This window comes from Morone saxatilis, unplaced genomic scaffold (genome assembly GCF_004916995.1).
Source record: "Morone saxatilis isolate NCDOM2014 unplaced genomic scaffold, NCSU_SB_2.0 Contig0, whole genome shotgun sequence".
NCBI classification, from domain to species: Eukaryota; Metazoa; Chordata; class Actinopteri; family Moronidae; genus Morone; species Morone saxatilis.
Genome location: NW_023339650.1, coordinates 20,355,078 through 20,367,521, shown reverse-complemented (window position 1 = coordinate 20,367,521; position 12,444 = coordinate 20,355,078). Strand labels below are relative to the sequence as shown.

Below are 12,444 nucleotides of genomic sequence, written 5' to 3'. Positions count from 1 at the left end.
CTCACTGATTACTGTACAAACACATAACTTTATCAGTGATTTGGGTGAAACTGGATCATATTTTATGGAGAGAATATTGTCTGGTTTTCCCTTCGACGTCCTCCGGCTGGACGCAACTGAACGGGGCTCAGCAGCCTCCCAGTGAACATGACCTCAGAGACAGACAGAGGACAGTTTGACGACTGGTACCGAGGAGATTTATGGAGTTTCCTGATGGACTTGTTGCTAAAAGAAGCTTACTGTCACTAACAGTAAAGTTAGATGCTGTTATCTTGTGCAGCTAACATTAGCGGACTTAGTCCCGGGAGTGGCAGGATCCAAACCCGGCACTAAAACCACCTCAGTTCTTTATTCCCTGTCATTTTCTGCATGATCTCTCTGCACCTCCATCTCACAAAGTTCCTGTTACTTTCCACTCGTTTTTTCCTTTTTCTCCTTCATCACCTTATCTCATACAGCATTATCTCTCTCTCTCTCACTCTCTCCATCCCTCTTTTTTCAGCAAACATCTTCCTGCCCTTCATTTTTTTGAATCCATTTCCTTCTCTTGCTCAAATTCTTTTCCTTTATTTTGTCTCCTCCTCTTCTCTCTATCCCTTTATCCTACATACAATCTTGTTTCCCTGTCTTTTGCTGCCCCATCCGTCTCTTCTTATCTCTTTTTATCTCTCTTTTCTCCCACTTTTCCTCCTCTCCTATCTATTCACATCCCATTATTTCTCTCTGTTATCTTTGCCCTCGTTCCATCTTCCTATCCTTCTGTTATTCCTCTCCCTCCGTCTCGTTTATCTTCCTCCCTCTGTCCATATCTTCTCTTCCTTCCTCTCGTTCGCCTGTTCTCCTTTTCTGCTTCACCTCTCCTGAACCTCCTTCCTCCTCCTCTTCCTCTTCCTCTTCCCCCTGTAGCATGTTTCCTTCACCGAGCTACATGTCAGTTAGCTTCCTGACTAAGCTGTCTGTTAGCCTGCTAGCTAGTGTTTGCGTCTTTAGACAGGTTTCACATGGCATGGTCAGCTAGCTTCAGGCTAACTCGGGCTAACTGTTGTCCCAGAGGCAGCGCTACAGTCACACACACACACACACACACACACACATACCAGGCATTGTCATAGCGGTGTCATTCAGAGTCTGTCAGCGTCCTGCTCTCAGCGTGGACAGTCAGCACAGAGACTAGTCCTTTCTGACATGTCAGACAACACTTCGGTACCGGCAGCAAGATTCAAGGAGACGATGAAACACAACAGCAGAGCTTCTTTTTGCATCAGGAAGTTTAAATGAGACAGAAGTAGAGGCGGTTTTATGTTAGTGTGCACTCAAACACTGGAATATGTTGTGAATAATAATGTTTATTCAGGGAAGCACAATGGTTGCATGTCCGCAGTGATAAACATTGTATAGAATTAGTAATTGTGAGTGTTGGGTACCAAACTTTTTACAGTACTTTTACTTTTTTTAATTTACATTAAAAAAATCGGTGCCACATTTCGGTTGCGAATCTGTGTGAGAGAGTATAGAAAGGAAGAGAAATATATACTACTACAGTAAACTGCAGTCTCCTGCAGCAGCCACGACTAACGTTCAAGTACAACGAAACTTAGTCAGGCATCGACATCTTCAGGTTATCAATTAGCTTTAATTGGATAAGATACTGTTGATGTTAGCTTACAGTTTTACTGCCAGTCCAACAACCAATCAGGAGGATGTCTGATTGGTTGTAGTTCAGGTGATAATAAATATAATTCCTCATTCATTCCTGACCGTCACATTAAAGCTGCTCACTAGTTTCTCTCCTCTGCTACCTCCAGAGCGGCTCTACCTCGAGGAGAATATTTGCAGAACTAAAGACTCAACCTGCTGTTTGTTTGGTTTCTGTCTCACAGATCAGACGAGGGACATAATGGAGCCAAATCTGCCTCCATGTTTATTCCGTTCACAGCTCCAAACAGTCTGAAAAACACTCAGTCGCTATCAGATTCAGATGAATAGTTGTTATTATTTAGTGTTGTGTGTGTGTGTGTGTGTGTGTGTAGTGCTTATTGAAGGTTAGAAGTGACACTCCACCATGTCGGATGAGTGACAGGAAAATAAAGAGACAGTGATGTGTTCGCCTCTTCCTCTCTGACAAAACAAAAGCTTTTCACACTGTTTGTTTTAAACCTCAGGCTACAGAAAGCCCAGAGATATTTACTGTACGTTCAAACTGTTTCACACTCGTAGATATTAAACAATGGTTTATAATAAGATCTGGGCTGGTTGAGGGTCGTATCCCGGGGCTGATGGATAATGATAACATGATAAAGTGCCCTCTAGGGTTCCCTTCCGGTGGACCAAATGTGGTAAAGGGCCCTTTAGGGTGCCAACGCTAACCCTAACAAAGCTGCACATCGTTTAGCACACAGATTTGCAGACGTTTGCCTTCTTCTGTCCGGAGTCAAAGTGCAAAGCTTAGCATCAGAACCGACCTGCTACCTGCAGATGTCAAAATGTCAAACAACCTTTTTAACGCAGCACAGTCACCATCCTTTTCACAATAAACTCATCTGTCTCGATTGACCTCCTGACAACACAACTCATGTCAGCAGCTGTCACTCAAAACCCTTGAATCCTTCGACAAGTGGCGCTCTCAGCCGGGAGGAGGGTCCACAACCAGAACACCAAGAGAAAATGTCCACTCACCCTGCGTCGCTGCCGTTCCCACAGATTAAGGCATCCTTGGCTCCCTCCACCTTGTAGAAGTTGTCTAGGGAAGAAAAATAAATTCCACTTCAGAGTTCAGTTTCTAATGAAGTTCATTTTTACTGATTCTGCCTCATTAGACCCCTCCTCGGGACTGTGTGGGTGTGTGGTAGCTGGGCTTGATTGACATCTCCTTGACCCTTCTGTCAGCATCTCATTATGTAACGACTGCTGCACAGTTGTTGCACACTTGGCTTTTTATTATGAAGTGTGTTTGTCAGTGAGCTTCTGCATCTGCAAAGCAAGACAACACCACATTTCTACCGGCTGTTTCTGTGCAAAATAAAGTCTCCATCTTTTGTCTGTTTTGTCATGTTACATCCGTCATGGGTGATCATAATCTAGTGTCCAAAAACCCCCCAAAGCTGTGGGTGTTTCAAGTGCGTCCTGTGCTTCTTCTGCCAGGCGTTCTGTCTGCCTTACCACAGGGTCGATAAACTCATCAAACTCAGCTCGTGTGTTTTGGCTGGTTAGACACCGTCTTGGCAGGAAAACCGAAACCATTAGAGGAACCGCGGCTTGCTGAGCATTTGTTCGACACTTAACTCCGACCACAAGCAATTTCCAAGTACATTAATACACTTTTAACGTGAGCATGGGGGATGCTTTACGTTCTCCTCTGCCGCAAATACACTAAAGCTTTTAATGCACGTCGACAGGAAGAAAACAAGTGCTTCTTAACTTTTGTTGTGGTTCGAGGATACAGTATTTATTGCAGAGGATGGGAGTAAATGTATGTAACCCAGCACAAGGAGTAAATACATTTCTTTTATTGTCAAAAGCTGCTCCTCTGTAAGACAACTTTCACTGTAAAAAAAAAACAACTAAGTTTACAAGTTGTTTTCCTGTTGATTTTACAGATTCTTGCAATTGTAAATAATCATAAAATTACTGCTTTTTTAAAGAATTCTTCCTTTTTTTCACGTAAAATAAATGTTCAAATAGGTATTGTTTATTTAATAGATTAAACTGTTAAATTCAAGTTTAACATGTTAATTAATTAACAGTAAAACTATTTATTTTATTTTCAATAATCTGTTGAAATACATTTTTTTATCAGTGAAAACATCAATAATTACTGTAATTTCACAGATAATTACTTTTATTACAGTTCTATAACTTTTAAAATTCCCATTAAAATAAGAGAAATTTAATAATAACAGCACTCTGCTGTAAATTTAAGCCTGATTATTTGTATTATAGCAGTGTTCACCTGTATTTATAGGTAATACTGTATTTATAGCTCATTTCATTTTTACATGTGTAAATATCTTTAAACACTGAATGTAGAATTAAACTTAAAACTGTATTTTATTATAGAAAATGACCATAAACCAGTTATTTTACAGTATTTTTTGCTGGATATTTACCACTTTTTATAATTTCAGTGTTTTTGCAGTGTGCGTGAACCTGACAGATGGGGGATCTCGGTATCAAATGCTGTGGCAGTAACTTTTGAACAGAAACAGTGACCTTAAATGCTGGCTTGACATTTTCATCCATTTGCCTTACGGGAACAGCATCTTTTATTCAACACACGATTCAGACCACATGCATTTAACTGCGGCCATTATGAGCAATTACACAGCATTCCAATAGAAACATATTAAAATGTTATTATCGCACTAAATGTACTCGGGGAAACAAAAGAAGCTGCTGCGCCCAGTGAAACCTCAGCCTGTCAGAGGGAAACAAAGCATTCAGACATTTCAAAGTCGACAAAGAAAGCCCTGTTCGTTCCTTTACTGTGGCCGTACACGAGCAAAGGTTCCCCCTTTTTGACAAACAAAACAGGTTCTTTGGTGCTTCTGTTTGGCTCCGACTGCATCCGACCGACCGCTGCACCAAAGGCACTTAAGCTTTTTAGGAGCCATTCATTAGTTATCGAGTGCATCTGGGAGACTGCATCCCCTGCTTGCCAAACAAAAACTTCTGATGTCTGAAGTGCTTTTTGTTCACCGGCTCAAAGTAACCACGAAGCCTTTACGCAGCGCTGATATTAGTCACTGAGGCATTTTCTTCCACAGACAAAACAGATACGAACTGTCTACTTAAAGTCATTACCTGAAACATCAGGTTCCCAAAACTCCCCCTCAAATAAATGCATATTAGCCCACGGACTGACATTTAATAAAGGGGTTTTTTTTTTCAGAGCGACCCCCCATCTGAGAAGATTTTACAGAGCTGCAGAAACTTGGAAAATTGTCTCTACAGGACATCGAGAGAGTGGGCTTAATTTCATTTCTATTTAAACTCAAGAGCAGCAAATTACTCTGACAAGCCTAAACACACCTCCACCCTCCTCTCGAGCACTTTCATCTGCCAGAGACGCATTTACATGATGAAGGTCTGCAGTTATGTCACAGTGAAATATGCTGAGACACTGTTAAACACTGGTTAATATGCTCTCCACTGAAGATATTAATTGGTGATTCATTTATTGTTTAAATGCCTTCAAATTCATCGGTTTCCATCTTGATAGTGGACAAAAACAGCAACAGTTTGTGTTAAGCTTAACAGCGTTTTTGTAATTTTAAGTTAAAAAGAAAATTTATTTGTTCACATGGATGAAATCAGATGATGATATTCAAGCTGAAAGTGTTTCTGAATGAATGTTAATCCTTGATTTAATAATCTTAATCTAAGATCCGCTTACTGGCTTCATCAGTGGATGGAGTTTGTTCAGTTTCATTGCTAAAAGTAATGTAGAAATGTAGTGAGAATGTATAATTATATCTTCCACCAGTCGGTTTATTATTACGGACATGAATCGATGATGTTTAGCTGGATTTTGAACAGTCTACTTTAATTTCTAGAGGAGCTCCTAAAGCTTTCAAACACACTGAATATATAAAAAATTTGGGGGAAATAGATTACAAATGTTTATTAATTACTCAGTATACTGTGTTATATAGCTAAAGTGCAGATATTTGTTAAGACCAGGTTAAACCAGAACGTCTGGTCACAGTATCCAACTACCCTTGCTGCTGTCACAAAGTCACTACGACACACAAACCGGATCGCTGGACTCGCTTATAGGTCTCTTTCATCTTTTAACCATCTTCAAAACGTGGTAGACGAGACTAACACAGCACAGATCTAAGTACAGGAAGAGACTCCAGAGGACGAGTGTGTAGGATTTAGTGGTCTCTACCAGTTGCAAATGACTGAACACCTCTGGCGTCTGTATTTGACGACGGGCTGTGAAGCTTGTAGGAGAAATTACGGTGGCTGCAAAGCTGGTGAAAACCACCAAAGGCCCAATCTAGAGCCAGTGTTTGTTTTGTCCATTCTGAGCTACTGTAGAAACATGGCGGCCTCAAAAACGCCTCATGCTAAGGTAACGAAACCACAACGATTCCTATTTTCAGGTGATTAATCACTAATGAAAACATAACTTTAAATATAATATTATATTTCTCACAATCGATCCTCCTTAATTTAAGACACTGTTTTTTGTTTTTTAATTTTAAAAATACTTAAAGCCCCTCGAGGAGCTTTCACTTTGTGATGATGGTAGCAGCTCCCTCTCATTATTGATCTTGCTTGTTTATAGGTCATTTAGAAGCATATGTAGGTTTAAGGGGGAATTTAAGGGGGACACACCGGCTCCAGAAGTTATTGCCAACTGTAAGCAGGAACATAATCTGAATAAAGAACTGATTCATTATGAAGAATCGTGTATAAAACTGCTGTTGACCAGTACATGGCGTCTGTTGTTATTTATTTATTGAACCCTCCGACAAGAAGCGGCGGGGACGACGGCTGCTGCTGCTGTGAGCCGGCTCTGACCACACAGAACAAACACGGCATGATGGGAAATGTTTATCATGGAGAACATCCACCATTGATCTCTCCCACTGAGGGCTGTTTTCAGATCAGCCGAACGGGACGAGCTCTCGGGTTTCACGGCAGCTTTTAGAGATCGATACAGGAGCCTGCGGGGGACATTTGTTTGATGTGATGGATGGCAAAGTGGAAATGAATAAATAGAAGGTACATTAGCAAGAAGCAGCATGTCCCAACAAATCCCATTACTGTAAGCTCAAAGTTGCCTTTATTTTTGGGCGGTTTCACCCTTTAACAGGAAGTAGAAACACTGCTGTGGAGGCTGTATCGCACTTGGCGTTAACTGGCACTTTACTTATTTAAATTTACTTAATTTGGTTCAATCAAATATATATTTTTGTTAAAACTTTATCGCGCCGTATGTCCTATTTATTGAGTCCGGGTTGGCAATTTGGGGGCTCGTCCATTTGTTTGTTTTGTGAGGAAGTTCGTTCGTGCCTGAAGCAGGCCAGGAGATTAATAATTACACATCTGTTTTTTGGATAATGAGAGTCTGTTTATCCCGGGGGGTATTTACTCTTCAGTGGACCTAGAATTAAAGGTTTGCTATCGTGTTTGTGTTTCTGTAGCTTTATTTCCATTGGATGAAAAGAAAAATAGTGAATGAATGAGTCATAACCGTTTTTTTGTCTTGTGTGGTCATTTATAAAAGGGTCAAAGGCTCCTGAAACACTCCCAACAGTTTTGGTTAACTGGGAAACATTATAAAAGATACAGGCCACGTTGTTAAAGGTAAAATTGTGCAATGAAAGAGAGGATTAAATAGCATTAACTCTGCAGATAACATATAAAAACAGCTTTATTTGTTAGAGCAGAAAGTCTTGATTTGCGTGCAGCTTCAAAGAGCAGCCGGAGAGATGAATAGTCCTTTACAGGTGTGTCTGTGTGAGTATTTACAGTAAGTCCTCTGTGTAATGAACCTTTTGTATAAATGATGTATTTATGAAAACAACAGCCACACCCCTGCTGTTCTTTTTACACCAGTAAAACAGTTTAAACTGACCCTCAACGCGACACAGACCAACGCCACCTGCACATGAACACGCAGGGTTTGTGTATTTTGTCTCACATAAATAATATTTTATAAATGTTCAATTCTATTCGTGAAGAAATTACTGAGACACAGAAGGAGAGAAAATGACATGAAGACAGGACACAAGATAAAATGATTAATAAAAAGGAAAGATATAAGAACAGAAACGGAGTAATGGAATAAGGAAAAGAGAATAACTAAGTCCTGCCCCTTTTTTCTCTGTGGTCCAATCACAGTTGAGCAAGCCTCTTCCTGTAATGGCGGAAACATTTGTTTACTCTTTGTGTACATGTGGCGTTATTTTGGGCAGATTTTTTGTTGGATCTTAATACCATACTTTGGAGAAGAAATTTTGATTTATTGTAAATATTAACCACTTCTAAATTGTCCAGAAATAAACAATATATAATTATTTTTGTTCTAGCAAAATTTTACATTCATGAAATTATTATTACCTGTAAACAAACTATGCTTTCACATTTAAAAACCTGTAACCAAAAAAATTAACCAAAACTATTAAGTTATTATATTAAATGAAGCTCTTGTGTGTTTTGTTTTTTTTTTGTTTTTTTGTATTTCTCCTTTTTCTTTTTTTGTAAAACAACTCTATCTGAAAACTTGGGACTTCCTGTAAACAGCACTTATGATTTCCATTATGTTGTATTGTCCAAAAATGTTAAATCAAAGCTTAAAAACAAAAACAAAACAAAACAAATGCAATCTCCTTACCTGTACTTAGATATGCTACACGCTAGGCTAATCTATGTTGAAAAGAAGATGATTAAAAGATAAAAGTGACATAAATATCAGATTTTAAGTTTGCTAATGTTAGCAAAACTTTTGCTAACTAGCTAACCATTAGCAGACGTAACTAGCCAGCTAATGGTTTTCTTAGGTTAACTAGTGAGTTAGTAAGTGTTTTCCCAACACTAGCCACCCAATTAAAGATGGGTCTGTATATGTCGGTTTTATCTTTTAACCATCTTCAACATAGACGATCTAGCACATAGCATATCAAAGTACACGGAAACTAATTTTTCTTATAATTTGCCGTACTCTGCTTCTGATTGGAGCACACAGCGAAAAAGGGTGGGACTTAAAGCAATGATCTCTTTGTTGTGATAATTGTTTCTATTGATTTCCAGTCATTTTAAATTTATTTTATTATATTTTTTTACGCTGTGTGAAGATTAAAATAGTGACACAGTTCAGTGTTTTTTGTTTGTCAGAGGGAGAAAAAAAAGTGGAGGTGCAGCTCGGGTTTCATTTTTCATCCGACAGCGTTAAGTGTTTCCTCAACCCTGACCTCGACCTCTGTGTGTGTGTGTGTGTTTGTATCTGCTGTGTGTTCGTCCACATAACGTATATAATGTTTCCTGGTCAACATGCCTCACATGTCAAACAGTGTATACACCAATTGACCTCACATAACCTCCCTGTGTGTGTGTGTGTGTCTGTGTGTTATATGTCTTATATGTACTATGCTCCTGGTAAACTGCCTGGCTGAAACTGGTTGTACACACATCACGTGTGTGTGTGTGTGTGTGTGTGTGTGTGTGTGCGATTATTGACGTCAGCTGTAACCACAGTGCCAACGTGGCATTGTCCCGTCCATTTATGAAACACCAGTCACCGCTGCTGCACGGCACACACTCACATGCACACTGGCATCGAACAAGTGCTTTTGATGTTAGAAATGACCTTTTTATTCTTTATTCTTCTATATTTTTGTTATTTTGGTTCATGACCACAAATCCAGATTCACCCTAATACACACGAACAACAAACTACCTGCGAAAACCTTTTCTGATGATTAGATACATTATTATTATTGTTATTAGTTAGGCCAAAGATGGAGGTCAATGTCAAATAGTGCAAGTCAGGAGTGAGTGCGATGTCCAATTATTCAGCAATGATATCAGGAGTGGAGCCAGACATTGTAAACATTCAGGGTTTTAGCCCAAGCTCATCCTCCAATTTACAGCAGGTGTATGCAGCATTTTTCAAACCAGGCAAGATAATAGAAGGCCTAAAAATCTGTACATCATTTGGGAGAAGCCATGATGGTTGCCCAGGAATAAAATCATCATCATTATTCTCCAACTGTCTTCATCATTCTGAAACGGTAACACAACCAACGTCGAGGAGGCTGAGGGGAAATGACACAAAGCTGAAGTTATTTTAAAACAAGGGCTCCCACTCTTATTAAAAAATCATTTCCCGGGAGTTTGCTTGACAAAACAGGGACAGCACAAACACTATAATGTACCAGTAGGCCTAGTACGGACCCAGGTTTAGTCCTACTTTATGTATCGATGCAGGTTCATGATGAAGTGTCTCAGGTTCATTACAGGTAACTGGTCACTACATTTTACCACAGTTTGCTAAAAGAAAAAGGTCAAATTCATCCAAATTCAGTGGTTTTACACAAACTTCTGTATCTGTTGTGTTGTCAGTTTACTCAATGACAGTCTGGCTTTGTTAAAATCTGAGTTTAATTTCAGTTATCTGAGATACTCACATCAAAACAACTTAATTTCTTGAACGCAACATCCTAAAATCTAAATTAAATCAGTAAAAACAGCAAAAAAATAAATAAATAAAAAGTACCCAAAGTGACTCCAGCTTATCGTGTGCAGCAGTTTAGAGTTAGATTCTCACCCTCGTCGTTGATGAAGTCCTTCAGGGAGGCCCAGGTCTTGTTGTTGCAGTAGAAGGAGGTGTTGGTGGGCAGGCTGCCGTTGACGCAGTGCACCGTGCTGCGGACACATTTCTGCCGCAGGTTTCCCATAAAGAGCTGCAGGCCGATGAGGGCGAAGACGCTCAGGCAGAAGACGGTGAGGATCATCACGTCGGCGAGCTTCTTCACTGACTGGATGAGAGCGCCGACGATGGTCTTCAGGCCTGCCGGACCGCCGGGGACGCAAAGACGCGGACAAGATTAATATATAGATGAATGTTACTGTGGCCATGAACCCTCATTTAGACCAACAGAGCTCAACTGTGAGGTTCTGGAAGTAAAAGTCCCATTCATAATTCTAATGAAAGATTCTGAGTTTTCCAAGGGGTCGACAATAAAAGATGATTTAAAATAACCCTAACCCTTTGCTCTGATGCCCCAAAACCCTCGTAGCAAGATCATTTTTTGGACTTTCTAAAACCTGCATACACTAACTGCTTTACTGTGTAAACATGTAACGCTAAGAAAACAGCACTGAAAACACTAAAAGACAACCAAACATTGAAGACGGTTAAAATATAAACACGACATATATATAGAGAAATATATATATATATATATATATATATATATAGAGTCACATCTTAAATTAGCTAATGTTGAAACTGAGGTAAACTTAACTTAACTAACTTAAAATGTGACTATATATATATTATAACAATTTCATTAACACTGTAATAATGACAATTCAAGATGAAGTGCGCTACTATCATTCGCAATAGTTTATAGGATGAGTAGTTCCTTCACTCTTAAAATGTACTTTTGTCCTTTTTTTCCAGTTTTCCACACTTTTTTGCTCTGATTCAAATGTTTTATGGTCATGATTCGATTAAAACTCTTCATATGAAGACGTCAATGGAGTGAATGAATGGGAAACTCACTTCCTGAACCAGAGCCGTTCAAAAAAGTGGGCCTTCACTGCAGAGCTCAATTACTAAAATCATTCTTTCACAAAATATATGATGCAGAATAATAATTAATTACCATGTATTTAGCAAAATTCTACTTTAAAATCGAAAGTAAAAACTTAATAAAAACAAGCTGCTTGTTCATAAAAGGGTCACATATGTTAGACTTGTAAACCATAAAGATGGCAGCCACCTCCACTTAATGTCTTTTAAAATCCAAAATATTTCACTCAATTAGCAAAAAGCACACGTTTTTAAATTGTCAATAAAGTACTTAAAGACAGCAGCGTATGCTCATTTTTTTATGTTTTAAATAAAAAAAACAAAGGGCCGCCATCTTTAGGAAATAAATCACAAAATAACAAATTAATTAAATGAAAAAAGAAGAAGTTGTATAACTCTGCTGTTAGGTGAAAATCTCTTTATGTGTGGTTAAGAGATTCATTAAAGAAGATCAATTATAATCCATTCATGTTAATTTGTCACATTATGCTTTTTGGGAGGGTTTTTCATCTGACAGCAGCTTTAAGTTTCCCCAAAAACACGTTGCCACTGTGGGAAAAGGTCACCGTCATCATCACCAACAAAATCAAGCAAAACAGACCACAAACTCCTTCATTAACATTCAGATAAAAAACCAAACACACACAGGAACATATGGTAAAAACAGCAGGAACAAAAAACACTCAGAACACAAAGGGTGCAGACAAGTTGACTGTCCAAAGAAACCACCAGCATCTCTTTTTATGTCAGTTAATTCATTAGAAACAGACACACGGACAGATCGCATCCAAAAGCTGGTGAACAGACTCCGGGTTGCTGAAGCGTCTGTAAGCTAATGAATGAGCAGTGTGATTACGTGTAGCTATGGTTGATGACATGCTGTCGACATGTTGCTACTACTGCGATACAGTTATAACATGTATTAGACAGTGTTATAACGAGGCCACTAACCACGGCTAGTATGATTTAATCACATGTTTGAGATAACAACGCTGTTGGCGCTGCATGCTTACATGCACAGTGGGAACATACAGAGGCTAGCCAGAGATAGATATGAAGAAATTGTTCCACATTTTTAATTGTAATATGATCTTGCACTTAAACTTATATATTATTATAATTTAGGAAGTTAATGGTTCTTTATCAGATCAAGTATTTAAAGGGACAATGTGTAG

The 12,444-nt window shown here is 39.0% G+C and overlaps 1 protein-coding gene across 1 annotated transcript in view; it reads right to left on the bottom strand.

The window, feature by feature from the left end:
• Positions 1-12,444, bottom strand: part of LOC118334624 (sodium channel protein type 5 subunit alpha-like) — a gene marked incomplete in the record, with an annotated part of 132,162 nt that overhangs the window by 91,173 nt on the left and 28,545 nt on the right. Inside the window, 2 exon segments of the mRNA XM_035670654.1 lie at positions 2,677-2,740; positions 10,280-10,522. Coding sequence (XP_035526547.1) covers positions 2,677-2,740; positions 10,280-10,522 — 307 coding nt within the window.